The sequence below is a fragment of the Macrobrachium nipponense genome, chromosome 1, assembly GCF_015104395.2.
Source record: "Macrobrachium nipponense isolate FS-2020 chromosome 1, ASM1510439v2, whole genome shotgun sequence".
Classification (NCBI taxonomy): domain Eukaryota; kingdom Metazoa; phylum Arthropoda; class Malacostraca; order Decapoda; family Palaemonidae; genus Macrobrachium; species Macrobrachium nipponense.
Window position 1 is genome coordinate 192,777,426 of NC_087200.1, and position 18,507 is coordinate 192,795,932.

An 18,507-nucleotide genomic window follows, 5' to 3' on the forward strand; every position below is an offset into this window, starting at 1 on the left:
TCTCAGGAACTTCTTTGAACTCTGGTGAATCGGGACATGAAAGTAGGCGTCCTTCATGTCCAGGGACACCATCCAATCGCCTGGGCGAAGTGCCGACATCACAGAATGATTTGTTTCCATATTGAACTTTGTCTTCAGCACAAAAAGGTTCAATGCGCTTACATCTAGCACTGGCCTCCAACCTCCCGAGGCTTTGGGAACTACAAAGAGTCTGTTGTAGAATCCCTGAGAACTGTCGAGGACTTCCTCTATTGCTCCCTTCTTGATGAGTGCATTGACCTCTGCTGCTAAAGCCAAAGCTCTCTCTGATCCTGGAGAATATGCTGTTAAGCTGATTGGTGTATCGGAGAGAGGAGGAGCTAAAACAAAGGAATCGAGTATCCCTCTCGAAGAACTTGAACTACCCATTGCTCTGCACCTCTTCGACTCCATTCTTCCCAAAAAAGATGGAGTCTTCGCCCCTACTTGCACGTGAAGGAATGGCTTCTCACTTGTCCGAAGGTTTGGGGGGAGGTTTCTTTGAGGACTTGTACTGTGGACGCAAATTAGTCCTGGGTCGTTGCCACTTAGGTTTATTCCTCGAAAGGGATGCTTCTGAAGAGGAGAAGACTTAGCTCCTGTCGGAGTAGGCTCTTTCGGACATCTGGAAGACTGAAGAAGGAGATCATTAGTAGATTTTCTTTTCTAAATCCGACAGAATTTGTTGAATGGTTCTTCAGGGAAAAGATGAGATTTACAGAGAGGAGCAAACATGAGAGCCGACTTCTGGTTATTAGTGACTCCTTTAGACACGAAAGAACACCACCTTTCTCTCTTCTTCATCACTCCCATTGTGAAAAGGGCTGCTAATTCTCCTGAACCATCTCTAACAGCCTTATCCGCACAGGACAGAACTCCTAACCAGTCTGTGGCAAAATCTTCTTCTAAAGACTGACAGTCTTCAATCTTGCGAGCTAAAGAGGCAATAGTCCAGTCCAAAAAACTAAATACTAAATACTTTAAAAAATATTCTTCACCAAATGGTCCAGCTCTGAAGAAGAAAACAAAATTTAGCTGACGAAAAAGCTGCTCTTCGTGTGAGTCCACTAAACCCGAGAAGTCTCCCTGGGAGAAGGCAGACACTCCCAAAGAAGGAACTTCTCCAGTTGCGTAGAAACGATACGCTTTACTCTGAAGCTTAGAAGGTGGGAAAGCAAACGAAGCCTTACCTGTTTCCCTCTTCTTAGAAAGCCACTCCGTTGACTCCTTGAGGGCCTGCTTCGAGGACTGAGAAAGAACCAGTTTAGGTAGACACGAATACGCTGTCTTCCTATCTTTAACGAACATTGAAGGCGGTGAAGACGGAGAAGCAGGTTCAAAGTAATCTGGATAAGTGGACAGGAAAAATTTAAGAAGACTCGAATAAGCCGACGAATCCTTGTCATCTTGATCCAAAGCTTCCTCTTCAGACTGCACGGAAGCAGAGTCGAAATCAGGCTTATGTTCTACCCCGGTGGAGGATTTCAACAAACTCATAAGATCCTGGAAATGCTTCTTAAATGGAGCTAAGGTAGAATCGTCTAACACTGTAGAAGTCGATGGTCTTTCAGTCGAAGACGATTCTTTCTAACAGGTGAAGTCTCCACACCACGAGTCGACACAGGCGAACAACCAGTCGAAATTCCTATCGACTCACGGCGAGGGGAGTCGAACAAAGACGAGCGAATACGCTTCTCTGGACAGTAATACGGAGTCGAACGAGGCGACCGAGCCGAAACTGCGACCGAGACTCGCTTGGGAGAGTCGAGCGATCGTGAATTATCACGAAGTTTAGTCCGAGAGCCATTGCTTTTAGCCGAAAAATGCGACTGCGGAGGAGATTCACTAAATATCACATCCGGAGCAAAACTACACGAAGGTTGAGGACTCCAATGCCTCTTAGACTTCTTAACAGAGTCGGTGACGAATCACCCGCCAGAATCGAATGTCTTTTTAACGGTCGAGACACCAAATCACTTCGCCTTTTGCGCACTGGCGATTGCACTTCCGAATCAGAAGACAGACGAGAATCACAAACACTAACACCTTTCACATCTTTTTGGACGACACCCGCGAGTCGTCGGAGTTGACGGCTGACCGTGGGCAAAATTTCCCCCCCCAGACTCCTTCCGACCTCCGGTATGTCTTCTCCCGGTTGCGGGGGAGCGAGGACAGTGACCTTCGTCTGGGAGTCGAGGGGGAACGGACAACCGCCTCCTCAGGCGCAACATTAACACTTTGCACTGCACTAGATTTCACTGTACTATCTACGAAAGCTTTAAAAGACATTCCTAACTTCATAACTGATTCAGCTAAACACTTCGAACTTTTTATCCATCTTTGACTCAGCAAGGCAATGGTGTTGGGTTCGGAAACATGGGCAACTTGAACAGGGGTAATCAAAGGAGAAAGCTAGGAGGACTATTAATTGGAGAAATATTCTCTAATAAAGGAGAGGCAAGAGAAGACTTATTTGTCTCCGAAGGAACAGGAGTAGTTTCTAACCTATTCTTACTACTAGCCCTAAGAGCTGCCTTCCTCTTCCTATCTTTCTCCATTTTCTCAGCATGCGATCTAACCGCCTTCCAATTCTTTACATTCATCACATGTCACATCCATACCATTACAATTTTGTCCTCTGCATTTAGTGCACTTAGAGTGCGGATCGTGACATAACTTAGCTAATCTTGTTTTGCAGCCAGCGCTGCAAAACCTTACAGCAGATGAACTAGAATCTGACATAATTAGCAATAATGACGAAAAACTGAATAGAGATAGCTAACTGGCAAGAAAAAACCAAAAACTTGTACATCACCAACCCAAAACCAAAATCCAAAATGGCGACGCAGGAGACTGCAGCGAAAATCTCACAGGTGTTACCCCGTGAGCGGCAGAAACGAAAATTGACGGTAGAAGGCTAGCAGTACCCAGGGTTCCCGGATGTGGGCGGGTCTTGTATCACCTATACTTAAGATAGCAACGCCGCTGGCGCCAACAATTTGAATTTCGACTGCCGTAGGTAAGAAGCTATAAGCTATGTAACTGTTCGGTAAGTCACTTATGTGAAATTAATGTTATATTATTATTATTATTATTATTATTTAAAAATAATAACACATACATCTACCATAAAAATTCTCTCATCCTCAGGCAAGTGAAATGGAAAGGTTATTTTAATCTCTTTAAAATACTACCACAATTTTTTTTTTCTTGTCTAGCACAGTCCTCCAATTTAACTGGGTGATATTTATAGTGTGGGGTTCCGGGTTGCATCCTGCCTCCTTTGGAGTCCATAACTTTTCTTACTATGTGCGACGTTTCTAGGATCACACTCTTCTGTATGAGTCCTGGAGCTACTTCAGCCTCTAGTTTTTCCAGATTCCTTTTCAGGGATCTTGGGATCGTGCCTAGTGTTCCTATGATTATGGGTACAATTTCCACTGGCATATCCCATATCCTTCTTATTTCTATTTTCAGGTCTTGATACTTATCCATTTTTTCCCTTTCTTTCTCTTCAACTCTGCTGTCCCATGGTATTGCGACATCAATGAGTGATACTTTCTTCTTGATTCTGTCAATCAATGTCACGTCTGGTCTATTTGCACGTATCACCCTATTTGTTCCGATACCCTAGTCCCAGAGGATCTTTGCCTGATCGTTTTCTATCACTCCTTCAGGTTGGTGCTCGTAGCACTTATTACTGCAATGTAGCTGGTGTTTCTTGCACAGGCTCCAGTGGAGGGCTTTTGCAACTGAATCATGCCTCTTTTTGTACTGGTTCTGTGCAAGTGCCGGACATTCGCTTGCTATGTGGTTTATGGTTTCATTTTTTGTATTGCACTTCCTACATGTGGGAGAGATGTTATTTCCATCTATCCTTCTTTGAACATATCTGGTTCTTAGGGCCTGATCTTGTGCCGCTGTTATCATTCCTTCAGTTTCCTTCTTGAGCTCTCCCCTCAGTAGCCATTGCCACGTGTCATCGCTGGCTAGTTCTTTAGTCTGTCTCATGTATTGACCATGCATTGGTTTGTTGTGCCATTCCTCTGTTCTGCTTGTCATTTTCCTGTCTCTGTATATTTCTGGGTCTTCATCTACTTTTATCAGTCCTTCTTCCCATGCACTCTTTAGCCACTCGTCTTCACTGGTTTTCAGATATTGCCCCAGTGCTCTGTTCTTGATGTTGACGCAGTCCTCTATGCTTAGTAGTCCCCTCCCTCCTTCCTTTTGTGTTATGTATAGTCTGTCCGCATTTGCTCTTGGGTGTAGTGCTTTGTGTATTGTCATATATTTCCTCATTTTCTGGTCTATGCTGCGAAGTTCTGCCTTCGTCCATTCCACTATTCCTGCACTGTATCTGATTACTGGCACTGCCCAAGTGTTTATGGCTTTTATCATATTTCTGGCATTGAGTTTTGACTTGAGTATCACCTTGAGTCTCTGCATATATTCTTTCCTGATCATGTCCTTCATCTCTTGGTGTTTTATATCCCCTCCTTCCATTATTCCCAGGTATTTGTATCCTGTCTCATCTATGTGTTTGATGATGTTCCCATCTGGTAGCTTTATCCCTTCAGTCCTTGTTACTTTGCCCTTTTGTATGTTGACTAAGGCACATTTTCTATTCCAAACTCCATCCTGATGTCCCCAGATACAATCCTTACAGTCTGGATTAGGGTATCTATTTCCTTGATGCTCTTACCACACACCTTGATGTCATCCATGAACATCAGATGGTTAATTCTGTTGCCTCTTTTCTTGAGTTGGTACCCATTATTATTTATTATTTATTATTTTTTATTATTTATTAATTATTAATTATTAATTGTTGATTGTTATTGTTGTCATTATTATTATTATTATTAATCATTATTATTATTATTATTATTATTAATTATTATTAGCAAACTTACCAAATACGGGTGCAGAAGTGAAAAATTTATATGTACTATTTGTTCAGCAATATTAAAATAAGGCGATTACATGAAAGGGTCTGTCTGGGGGGCCCCTTTTTCCCCTTTCCTCCTCTTCTCTCTCTCTCTCTCTATCTCTCTCTCTCTCTCTCTCTCTCTCTCGTCGGTGACTTTCATTTAACGGAATAGGGATCTTGATTGGTTCCTTTCTTTGTCAATTACTTTGCACAGTGATACGAATAATAAAGTATCTTTCTTTTCATTATGTTACTGCAATGACGCAACTTGTATGTCAGTGCGTTATGGCTCTGATAAATGCTCTTATGATCCTGTGTCTTCCAAAAAAGAGTAGAAAGTAGGAACTTGTCAGTTTCCTTTTTATTATGTCCATTGGCAGGATCAAAATTCCAAAGCAACATTACCGGGCAGTACTTCTTCAACATTATTTTGTGCACTGGCAGTCCCGATGGATTTAAGTTATTCAAAAAATCTTGCGGATATTGATGATACGGATATTGATGATAATTTTCATCTTCTATGGTGTCCGAGCTGAAATATTCGCGACTTTCTCTGGGAAAGTTGTACAAAAATTATGTATGAAAAATTGTAAAGTAACTAAGTCTACGGGAATAACCAGCCTCGTTTCACGGCCAGAAACAGCTCCGTTTTAGGGAATCCCTTCTCACCCCAACCCCCTACAAAGGAGAGGGGTAGGTTGGATGAAACCCCTTTACAAACCATCTTGGGGGTCCCCACCATAACCCTGCCAAGTTTCATGCCCGTCTGACCAGCCGTTTGGCCGTGATTGAATGACAGACAGACAGACAGAATATATATATAAACATATTACATACAAGTACCATAAAAATTCTTTCATCTCGGTGAGAGAGAGAGAGAGAAAATTACATGAACACTTAATGGTGATAACACAACAGCTCCTCACCCTCCTGTCACATTACTTAATATATTTGAAAGTTTTAGTACCTGGAGTTAGAGAGAGAAGACTGGGATTTCCTTCATTCTTACATAATTTTTTAAATTTATAAATCTTACTAATTCGCTATAGTATTTTCTTTAATGAAATTATATTATTGCTGTTTACATTAATATCAATATTTGAAAATAGTAAATCATTTATTTATCATGCAAAAGACATACATCTCTGTGAGAGAGAGAGAGATAGAGAGAATTATTTTTATTATGGATATCATTTAATTTTATTGAACTTGCTAATACAGTATTAATCAATATTAATATCTGAAACACACACTAACTCAAGAGAAACTAGAAACAACTTTAATACAAACTTATCATGTACCAAAAATAGCGAGAAGAAAGCAGTAATCTAGCTTATGCAGAAATATTAGTACTTATTGTACTTGTGAAAACTTTATTCTATCATCCAAGGACACCATTGGGGGAGGGGGGGGGGGGGGGGGGGGAATGCAGAATGTAAACACACATCAGGAAGAAAAAATATATAATGATGAAAATTCTGATTAATAAATAATTCAAGAATAAAATGAGTGCATGGAGCAATAGCTGGCCAGACACATGAAGAGTGAAGGAAATGGCTCTGACTGGTTGGTATGCTCACAGATATAAAGGACCACTGGCTGACTGACATTTTTATGTTCTCACTGCAACAGGGAACTAAAGCATCTGGTCTACAATTTGGTAAAATGCAGACTAATTATAATAGTTACTAACTTTTTAAAAATTCTTGTAATTTACACCACACAAAGAATGGTAATCCTTCAACTGTAGCTAGTTATCAGAATTCTGTGCCAATAAAAATCTACATATTTTTTATAATTTAAATTTAAAATACCAATGATTCAGAAAGCATGAAAATTTTTCTTACATCAGTCATAGCATGAATACAAAGTTTCCAACACATACCTTTTCAACGCGTTCATCATCAATTATGTTGACATTAACCAAAGTATCTTCTTCATTGTCAAGAATATTGCTGTCCTTTAGAGTAAGAATAGTTGTTCTTCCTTCATCAAATCTGAAAACAAACAGAACTTTATTTTTAACCCCTTCTTTACCGGGTGGGTGAGCAGAATGTAAACATTGCTTTCGCTGCCGAACTGAATCTCTCGGTAGTGACTCCAGTTTGGAGGGGTGCCGATCGTAAAAATATTTGCCAAAAATACACTAATCAAGACAGGCTATTGAAATTATCAGGTATTATTACCACTATAATAACGCATATTCTCTGTTAGTTTTATCATCCTACAGGGAAAATAAATTATTTTATGAAAAAAAATGTGAAACTCAGTGTCCCTTGTACAAGGGACACTGGCGGTCGGTGAGAAAACAACAGTCTTGAATAGAAATTCGGTCTTACAGAATGTTGGTATATCGCACCTGGAACATGCACATAAAGTATTATCAAAATAGAACAGTAAATAAGCACGTAATAACAAAAAAAAAGAGCAAAAATAAAAGCGAAAGCCCCGCCAATAAATATGGAAATCGCAAATTTTATAGTATACCTTTCAAAAATTGGTCGATGTCATTTTCTACGTTTTCTAAGATTAGTTTCATCACAGAAAACAACTTTAGGGGCATCAGGGGTATCTAAACTAATTTTTCAAGTTTCTTGTCCTCAGAAAAAATCGTTTTCGCTTTTTCTCTGGTTTGGTTTTTTATATATAAAGTTACTATAAGGCTTTATTTTTACCTTCATTTATCTGGTGTTCATATCTTTTATTTGTAAAATTTAATAACTGAATAAATAAATAAATATAGTAAATGATGATACAACTGGTTTTATACTTGGGTAGAAGTTATTACATGTTTACACTTGTCTGGTTTTGTGATTTTTTGTTGAGAAGCAGTTCATCTGTCACCTACACACTACTATAAGCAGTAATAATATCTTATTGGGTTCATCATACGTCTGGCATCGTGTCATACTGTTTATTTTGCTCCAAACTCTTCAAACCGAAATTACAGAATGATTGGAAGTCCCTATCTGAAAAGAGGAGTTTTGGTGGTACTATGCATACCACCTTTATGCACCCGGTGCGGTGTAGTAGACTTGAATGGTGGTACCCACCTACCTCCAAACAAACTTTCGGTAATGAAGAGGTTAAGAAAACAAAATTAGTTTTCCATACAAACCCATCACTCAGTTCTGCCCATATTCACTGTCTTTTGAATGTCCCCTGACAGTGAACTCTCAGTCTAAAAAACATCAGAAGTGCCTTGGACTATAAATCATTTACCTCACTTTTTGTGTAGTCTAGATATAATAAGGCCAAGAATGATAATTAAGACCTGAAAGATCCAGCTTTTATCCATTCTTCAAGAAGAGATCTAAGGTAAACTCTCAAGTCTACAAATGGAACTCACTGAAATTGGACTGCTTGGTGGGAGAGGAACAGCAAGCAAAGCAAAGAAAAATAACTATCAAACAACCAAGAATCAAGAACATTACCAAGGGTTGCAATATTATGTTGAATGAATATGTAATTAATTTTAACTGCTATAGATATTGTGATGAAGTGCCAAGTACCTGGTTACTACACTTACCAATCATAAAATAGTTACCTCACAACAGCCAGACACCTGAACCTTCATCACAGATAAAATACAACCGAATACTCTAAAGGCAACAGTGATCCCTTAAAAGCTTATAAACCAGACTAAGTCCATTAAAACAGGTGTGAGGTAATCTTATATGTAATTAAATTAATTAAAGGGCATCATTCCATCAACAAAGCTGAAAGTTTGAGTATTTCCCCGGTTCTAACTCACTTCAATTAAATCATGGAAAACAGCTCAATTCCCATTCTATATTTTCTACCTAAACAAAATTAAATATATTGGTGAAAAATAAGAAAACACTCAAAATTTATTTTGAATACAAAAATTTATTATTAAACTTAAAATTTGTAAGTGAAATTCACAATCTCATGGACAAAGTTTAATCAAATCTTGAATTAATTATTAAGTAAAATTAAATCAAAATTAATTTATCACCAAAAACTAGAAATTAAATTATTCAAGTAAAATTCAAAGTATTAAACAACAATAAAAATTGAAAATAATTCTAAGGAACTGAAAATTAATTCACAAGTGCTGAACTCAATTAAATTTGTAATGATCAATTACTGAAAACACTCAATTTAATAAAATTGTAAATGTAAACATAAAAATGTGGAAAATACCAAAATCGCAAAAACACTAAGAGAGCATTAATCACACAGAATATATATAAAAAAACATGCTTTAATAAGAAAAATGGATAAATGCACATAAAAAAAATTGCACACACCAAAATGCAAAAAAATGGTAAAAATTTCCCTTGGAATAACCAAAGTACTTTCAGTATTTCAAGTACTTTTTATGTTTAAGTTTAGTGCACTGAACTTAATAAAAAAAAACTCTTACCTTGATATGCCAATTTTAGAAGGCCTTTTTCAAAATCACCAATAAACACTTACACACAAGGCGCCTGTTACACATTTTTGAGGTCTGTTCAGATTCCACAAATAAGCACTAAGCAATATTAAATTAATCTAAGAAATACCACATCTAAAATTTATGAGTGATCGACCATTAAGTATAAAATCTTTACGTTAATGTGAAACCACAATTCTCTCATGCAGGGAGAGAAGGAGAGAGGATGTTATCTCCTTACGACCCGGTTTCAAATCTGAGTGACACAATCTCTCTTGTATGGTAGTTAACTGGGCAAGACATTAATGCCCGACTGCCTCGAAACATTTTGGTACCAAAGTTCCTTTGCTAAATCTTTATAATTCTCTTTTAAAACTATAAATAGAGAGAAATTGGGATTTACAGCTATAAATAACATTTATTATCACACAGTTTAAGACAATAAAAGTATCTTAAAACAAAAAGAATAATTATTTAAATTGAAAGCAAAGACTAAGTGACGTTACTTCCTATAGACGACATATTCTTATATAGAATGTTCTAGAACCTTATGGAAAATGATGGAATCTTAACACAGTTTCTTGGCAAAGATGGACAAGTTCGAAACAAGTCATGTACGTTGTATGATTGACAGGATCCCCAAACAAAACGGAGATCTCTTGTTCCTCTTATCTCTAGTGATGACAGCACTTTCCGCTTTGAACGGACAATGCTCATTTCTCTCTCTTCACATTCTACGTTATTCCTTCACTTCAAATTGCATTTTTTGTAAATTCCGAACACACATTATTAGAACATATAACTCTAAGCAAAAACAATACTGAATCTGAAAACACTGCAAACACTTTTACAATATTTCATAGTTACTCAGAGGAGATATGCATTGCAAAAAGCAACTGCAAAAGAATATATAGTACCATGTACAGTAGTCCCAAGTCAAGCCAATAAAAACACCTTTAATTACTCAACAGTAATAAATTATAAATCAATCAAATCTTTCACTGGTTCAGTTGTTCGTTATTCAAGATGTCAAATTAACTTAATACAAATATACCCTTAATGAACAGATTGATCCTGTATATAAACAATACTAAGCAGTATTGATTTGGAAAGAATTGGGCGGGAAAGAGGTGCCAATACTGCTATAGCCCATAAATTCACTAATGGCAACTTTTACACTTGCTAAAACCAGAATCACGCATCTCAGGACTTTAGTTCTGTTTCTAACTTCAAGAGAGAATTGTATTATGTTTCTGTCTCACATGACATCTTTTTGTAAATTTGCTCATGAATATACCAAGGTTTGCTGTTGGTTTTTTCTTGTCTTTTACTATAGTATGTTGGTTGTAAATGTAATTTTTCAAAGAAAAGTGCAAAGAAATATTAGAAAAAACATGTAAAAATAACAAAAGTTATTGAATCTTCATTCCTTGTAAATTTACTTGAATATTTTTCAACAAACATGCTAAGAATTTGTTACTGATTTTATTTCTTATCTGTTTTGATACTGAGCAGCAATAATAATTTTACAAAATAAAATAAAATAATTTATTAGAAAAAACATATATAAGTTGATAAAATTTACAATTGTATTGTAAAAGAGGCTCCAGAAGGGGTTGTAGTCATTTTCACCTTCTCGTGGAAGGTAGGGAAAATTTTTTAGAATTTTTTTTCTTTCACGATGTATATTTGCATATTTTTCTCTTTCCATTGATGTATTTTTTTCGTAAATTGGCCGACCTCAAAGTTTGCCTGACTTAAGGGTTGGGTTAAGTACATCTAAACCATTCTCACGTACCTGGAAACATCATGTTCCACACGCAACCCAGAAAGTTCCTTTCGGCTGTATTTTTTAATCTTTTCTTCAGTCATGTCTTGCTCTACCAGTGCTCCTATACCAAATTGAGCATCTAATTCTTCCAACATCTTACTCTGGAATATATTAAACAGGAATATTAATTTCAAGGCATATGCAAGGAAAGACTTTATCTAAGGTAGAAATAAACGAGTAAAATTGTACATCGAAGCATGAAAGAGGACTTGAAAATATCCATACTTTCCACTATCATTAACTTTCCATGGAGACAATTTTCAAGCAAGGACACAAGCAAAAGCTATCAAAGGTTACACTGATCTCCAATCCTCATGGAAAAATACCAACAATAATAAAAATAGTTGGTCAAATGGTTACACCATTAAAAATCGTCAACTATTAGCTTGTCTATTTTAACCTATTCTTGGAAGTTTAAGGAAACTGAAATAAATGTATCAGCAAAGAAAGATTATCCAAATTTTTCATCAGTATAGTGCAACCAATATTTTATGACTGGTGTTAAATGATAGTATTTAAAAGAAATATCTGTGACTTTCTCACAATTTTTATACTCTCTTGTACTGTCTCGTTCCAAACCATACCCGTGTTGCGTAAATATTTTTTAACAAATTTATTATTAATCCAATATTCATGCACTGCTAATATAACTAGAAACAGTTACACATATTTTGCAAAGACAAGAAAACATTACAGATACCAATTCTAGGAAGTAGGGCGTTACAACTGATACTATATGGTAATAATGAAATTTTTTTAATTAATTTGTATTTTACATAGGTAACATACCTGAGATCTTAACAGTAAGATAAATCTTCTGGTGCAAGCTGGAAACCAGTTAAAAACAATACAAAAATTGCAAATGCAAGAAGTCTGTGGCATCTGACATCTGATACACAGTTGAGGTGGAAGAGACTCGGAGACCACGCTTGAATCCAGTGACACATTAGTCTTTCTTCCAACTCAGGATGAAACATAAGAGGAGTAGCTGGAGGTGGACAGTCAAGTGTTAAGACCTGATTTGTTAGCTATGAAAAATACAAATTAATAAAAAATTTGTCATTTGCTCATACATGGAACAAACCCTCAGTCTTAACAGGATAGACTCACACTTGGAGGGAGAGATGAGAATCCTGAACCAACTGGAGGTTCACCACACCTGATCATTTTCCTTAGAAATGAGAATTCTAAAAAATAGGACCTAAGCCTTTGAGATATTAGATAAGTGGATATCTAACACTCAGTCCACTGGGTTTAAATACAATGACACATGTCCAGATTCATTGCATATACAGAAGAAAAAAAGAACTACTATATCTGTTCAAGCAACAAACCGTGTTAGCCATAAGAAACGGGTTTGTCACCACTCCTCACTTCCCTTGCTGGAGAAAGGAATTGAAGGTACTGAGAAGTAGATTTGTATGTTGTATGGAACATAAAAGTGCTGTAACAGTATGGCTGCAACGCTCACCTGCATCAAGCCAGTTCCAGCATATGATGTGTCTATTCTTCAAATTGCCCATAGGTATGAAGAAAGGAGAAAAGGGAAAGAAAACAGACCAGTCATCTCACTCATTCCCTACCCCACACAATTATCTTAGGCAAGATTCAAACTGTCCCACCAGGGGCACTGGATGAGTTACACTTGTTGAACAGGCTCCAATGGATCCAAGGGAAAAAAAGTGTCCATGGATCTGTGGGCAACATAACTTAAGGTAGAAGAACGTGAAAGTGGTTTTGATGTAGTCAGGAAGCAGCATTCAGAATCCTGAGAAGTGGTAAGTTGTTCTTGAATGCCATTCCTTTAGTGTCATGTGTTCTGCATGCACTGAATTGGTGACAGAACTTGACAATGAGCAGGCTTGCCTAATCACCTCATGTAGTCCAAAAAAAGGTACTATTCTAGGACTCTTTCTTGGCCTGGCTTATGTTAACCCTTTAACACCGATTGGGAGTATTAAACATCGATATAAATTGTCTGTTGGGTGCCGATTGGACGTATATACATCGATATAAAAAAGTTTTTTTTAAATTTGCGGAAAAATAGTTATAGGCCTACTAGGAGAAAACTTTTGAATCACACGCCTTGGGGGATGCAAGGAGCTCACAGATCAAGGTGTTGTTTTGTTTACAATCATCATCGAGGCGCGCAAGCACAAATTTCCTTCTCCTGGCACTAAAAGGCATCAGCGACACATCTCAGAAATTATTTCGTCACTTTGACATAATTTTTGCACCATTTCATATTAGCCGTTACATGAAGTATTATATATGAAAAAGTGTGCAATTTCATGTAGAATACAACAACAAACAACTCATGGCTGTAGCTTTTATCAGTTTTGAAATATTTTCATATAAATAACGATAAGTGCCAAAATTTCAACCTTCGGTCAACTTTGACTCTACCGAAATGGTTGAAAAACGCAATTGTAAGCTAAAACTCTTATACGTATTCTAGTAATATTCAATCATTTACCTTAATTTTGCAACAAATTGGAAATCTCTAGCACAATATTTCGATTTATGGTGAATCTATGAAAAAAACTTTCTCCCTACGTCCGCGCGGTAACTCTTCCGAAAAAATCATAAATATTTTCGTCCGATTGTCGTAATGTTTGCACCATTTTAAATTAGCAGTTACATAAAGTTTTATATATGGAAATGTGCACAATTTCATGTAGAATACAACTAAAAACAGCCCATGGTTGTAGCTTTTATCAGTTTTGAAATATTTTCATATAAATAACAATAGGTGCCAAAATTTCAACCTTCAGTCAACTTTGACTCGACCAAAATGGTAAAAAAACGCAATTGTAAGCTAAAACTCTTACATTCTAGTAATATTCAATCATTTACCTTTATTTTGCAACAAATTGGAAGTCTCAAGCACAATATTTCGATTTATGGTGAATTTATGAAAAAAAAAAAAAAATCCTTACGTCCTAGGGTAACTCTTCTGAAAAAAAATCAGACATTTTTTTGTCCGATTGTCGTAATATTTGCACCATTTTAAATTAGCCGTTACATAAAGTTTTATATATGAAAATGTGTGCAATTTCATGTAGAATACAACAATAACCAACCCATGGTTGTAGCTTTTATCAGTTTTGAAATATTTTTATATAAATAATGATAAGTGCCAAAATTTCAACCTTCGGTCACCTTTGACTCGACCGAAATGGTAAAAAAATGCAATTGTAAGCTAAAACTATTACATTCTAGTAATATTCAAATATTTACCTTTATTTTACAACAAATTGGAAGTCTCTAACACAATATTTCGATTTATGGTGAATTTATGAAATAAACTTTTTCCTTAAGTCCGCGCGGTACGCGCGGTAAGTCTTCCGAAAAAAACATAAATTCTTTCGTCCGATTGTCGTAATGTTTGCACCATTTTAAATTAGCCGTTACATAAAGTTTTATATATGAAAATGTGCGCAATTTCATGTAGAATACAACAAAAAAACAACCCATGGTTGTAGCTTTTATCAGTTTTGAAATATTTTCATATAAATAACGATAAATAGAAAAAATTTGTCCTTCAGTCAAATTTAACTCGACCAAAATGGTCGAAAACTGCAATTGTAAGCTACAACACTTACAGTCTAGTAATATTCAATCAATTACCTTCCTTTTGCAACAAACAGGAAGTCTCTAGCACAATATTTCGATTTATGGTGAATTTTTAAAAACATCTTATTTTTATGTCCGTGCATTACGAATTCATGCATTATTTTGTGATAATATTTTCTCTGTGTTGCCTTGATCGTTTTACAATGTGTTATATACCACCAAAATGATCGAAGAAAAAAAAATGAACTCGTTAGCTTTAACCGTTCTGCTCACAGCGCGATTTGTATACAATTATATATATCTTTTTTTTGCGCTGTCATATATCCCAATATTTATATGTGATGATATTTTTTTCCATTTCTGATGGTTGCATACTAAACTTCAGGCCATGACAAAAAAAGGAGCAAAAATGAACTCTTAATCTTGAAAACAATTTTTTCCACTTCGGCGCTCACTCGCGAACGCTGCCGGCATACGGGAGACAATTTTTAAAATACCGCTTCGGCATTTAAGGGTTAACATAAAGTCTATGACACTTACACTCTAGGTGAAGAGTCCTTCGGATAACATCACAGTGCTTTGACGGGTCAAAGCATCTTGGAGGTTGCTGATAAACTCCATACCATAAGGAACAGAAAAGGAGGCAAATGTGTCACCTTGAACCTTGGAATTCTGGGTCTTAGCCATAAATAAAACTACTGACCCCAACCCCTTGTGAATTTACATACTATGCCTGACCATGGAGCTCTACAACTCTTCCAAGGAAGCCTTAGTCAGAAGGAAACTACTCAGTGCCAGAGTAAGGTCCCATATAGGAGGTCTGAGTTTCCTAGGAGAACAAGACTGCTCAAAGCCCTTGAACCACATAAGAGAATTCCCAGGGCAAGGTGATGTCCACATCTTTCAGATGAACTGATCACAAGTCGGCTCTGTATCACCTGGCCAGTATAAACAGAAAGAATTTCCTCTGTTCTGAAAAAGATCCAGAAGATCTTTATCTACTGAACAGAAACAAATCCCTTCAATGATGGCTCTTCTTGCATACAGCTGATGGAGATCCTCTGAAGTAGCCTTACATTGGAGTCACTGCTTCGCACAAAAGATCTCTTGCTCAAAAGAGATACTGGACAGACTCCAGACATGAAGAGATAAAGATCCTACTGATTAGTGGTATCCATCCACACAAGACTGGCAGAGAAGATTGCGCTAAGGTGGAATCTCTCTCGGCCACTCTGTGGCCATAAGGAGCTACTATGGTCATCCTAAGACTTTGGAACCCATTACTCTGTTTAGGACATAACAAAACAGGCAGAACAAAAGACGTGTAACCTCCCAGGTTGTTCCCAGTATGCAGAAAGGAGTCCTCCACCCCAGCGAAAAGATCTGGGACCATGAACAGTAGACCTCTAGCTTCCTGTTGAACCATGTAGCAAAGAGGTCTTAACATGGGTCTTCTCCATGTAGACAGAGGAGATAATGGGATAACCCAACGGGAGATCCTATGATAATATATTCAATGTAGATACATTCTAAATATCCTAGCATCAACTTGTGCACTGTCAAAGGAATTGCACTATAGACAGAGGAAATGTCCTTGAGCTGCCAAGGGAACGTGCATTTCCAACAGAGGAGAAGTTGTACACGGTGATCCCCTATTATGACATAAGTTCAGTATGCTACTCATCAGAAGAGATGCCCAATGATGACTGGACATGGCCCCCATTACCATCATCATCCCAATGTAAAGGACCTCTCATTCTGCAACTCAAGTCTTTTCTGTGCTTTTATCTACTGCAAATCTCCAGCCCCACATCTCATAGTCCTCATCCAAGCATTACAACTTCCAGTGCCCCGAGGAACCCAGCTGACACTATCATACTATTTTCCCACAGAAATGGATAAACATAAAATACAATTATAAGAACCCAAAATAAGTAAATAATTGCTAACATCAGTACTTTGCATACAACAAATAAGAGGGTGACCTGAAGAACTCGCCTCTTAGCACTAACTATACTCTCCAAGTCATTCAATAGTTACTGAATTATATACCATATAACAAGAAAAGAGCAAAATTCACATACACAATGCAAAATTAAAAGTCAAGATACTATAAAAGGAAGCAAGGTACACCATATCTTTAGTAAATGAGGTTATTACTTTTTTTTTGATATGGTGGTCATTAACTAACATTTTGAAAGATAATGTAAACAAAAAGCTAATAATGATATACATATTGAAATTGGTCATTAACTAACATTTTGAAAGAGAATATTGACAAAAAGGCTAATAATGATTTACATATTGAAATTGCTAAATCAAAATATAAAATGCAGATGCAAAAGCTGGGGATACATATTGTCATAGCTGCTGCACTGGCAACATACGTAACCAGCACATGAAAAATGAGAAGTCTAGTTATTACCTACTGATGGACTGGAGGTATGTATGAGTGAATGGCCACTCTTAGCTCTTTTCATTCTTCTTATGTCTACAAGGCATAAGAATGTACTTCTGGGGTCATCCAGGCCACAATTGATAGGTTTGTGATAAAACAGTGGTAAATTCTTATTAGATTACTGGTAAATTCTTATTAGATTACGCTGTTACAAAAATTAAAGAATCAAATATTTTCACTCTATGCCTTTCTTAGCTGGAACTACAAGTGCTATGCTGTACTACTAAATTCAGAAAGGTAATTTCCTGTTCACCAACTGTAAATTTCGTTACTGAAAACTTTACCTTTTGTTCAGCCAGAGCTTTTTCTTTACTAAGTTTACGGGACTTATTCACCCAAGCAGATGCTGACTCTTCTTCACTATCAGATTCAGCAAGGGTCTTGACCTTCTTCAGTTTCTCCTTTATACGACGCTTTTCTCTCTGAGCAGCAATCTTTTCCCTTAGCTTCTCAACCTGACAAAAGATTAAAAGAGACAAATTGAATAGGGATGAACATCTACAATGATTACATGTAAAAATATTCTGTAGACTTAAAACTGGTACTGTACAAGGTTATATGGAAACCTGAGAAAAACTGCAATTTTATGTTGTAAAGTGAATGGCAATTTCCAAAAGTCTTCATCTTACACAAGAGTATCCTCAAAGAGCAAGCTAGTTCAATTATTAAGACTGGAAGCTTGTTAGTTACAGGTATGCATGATAATCCCCAAGTGATCTCTTTTCCTTCAAATATGGGGAGGAAGCAGGGAAGGGCTGGTTAGAGGTGGGGCATTCATTACAAAAATAGGTTTGTGTAAGTAGGAAAAATGCATTATATACAAGAAGATTTGCATTTTATTCCTATAAGGCATATAAACCTGTTGTCTGACAAAGAAACTCACTAATTAGTTCAAGGTACGCATTGTCCAACTGACAGACAGTTTGCAGTAACCAGAGAACTAAACATTAGAATTAGTGGAACTTGTTAATACCATTTAAAGTACTATGCTAAAAATCACTAATTACAATTTTTACCAATCTCCGTCCTTCTCTCTATTCTAGAAAAAACAGAGGGAGTCACATCCACTAACTGTAGCTCTCAAACAGGATATATACTCTTATATAACTCACCTACACAAGATAAGACAAGATCAAATCATGACCATAAGCTGTCTGCAGCATGAGGCAGAGACAGTGGGAAAGACCATGCACACTAATCACTCCACAGGCTGTCCTCCATGATATCTTCGGATAGATACTTACCTGTCCAAAGGACACAGTCTTTGGAACCAAACTATGTAAAGATGAGAGGAG

At 36.8% G+C, this 18,507-nt stretch overlaps 1 protein-coding gene across 1 annotated transcript in view; it reads right to left on the reverse strand.

The window, feature by feature from the left end:
* The window catches only part of LOC135219042 (U4/U6.U5 tri-snRNP-associated protein 1-like), a gene marked incomplete at its 5' end in the record, with an annotated part of 38,726 nt that extends 20,963 nt beyond the window's left edge, over window positions 1–17,763 (reverse strand). Inside the window, 3 exons of the mRNA XM_064255474.1 lie at window positions 6,834–6,945; window positions 11,146–11,279; window positions 17,497–17,763. Of these exons, the coding sequence (XP_064111544.1) occupies window positions 6,834–6,945; window positions 11,146–11,279; window positions 17,497–17,763 (513 nt within the window). The remainder of the gene's footprint in view (window positions 1–6,833; window positions 6,946–11,145; window positions 11,280–17,496) is intronic.
* Between the last annotated feature and the right edge of the window lie 744 nt (window positions 17,764–18,507).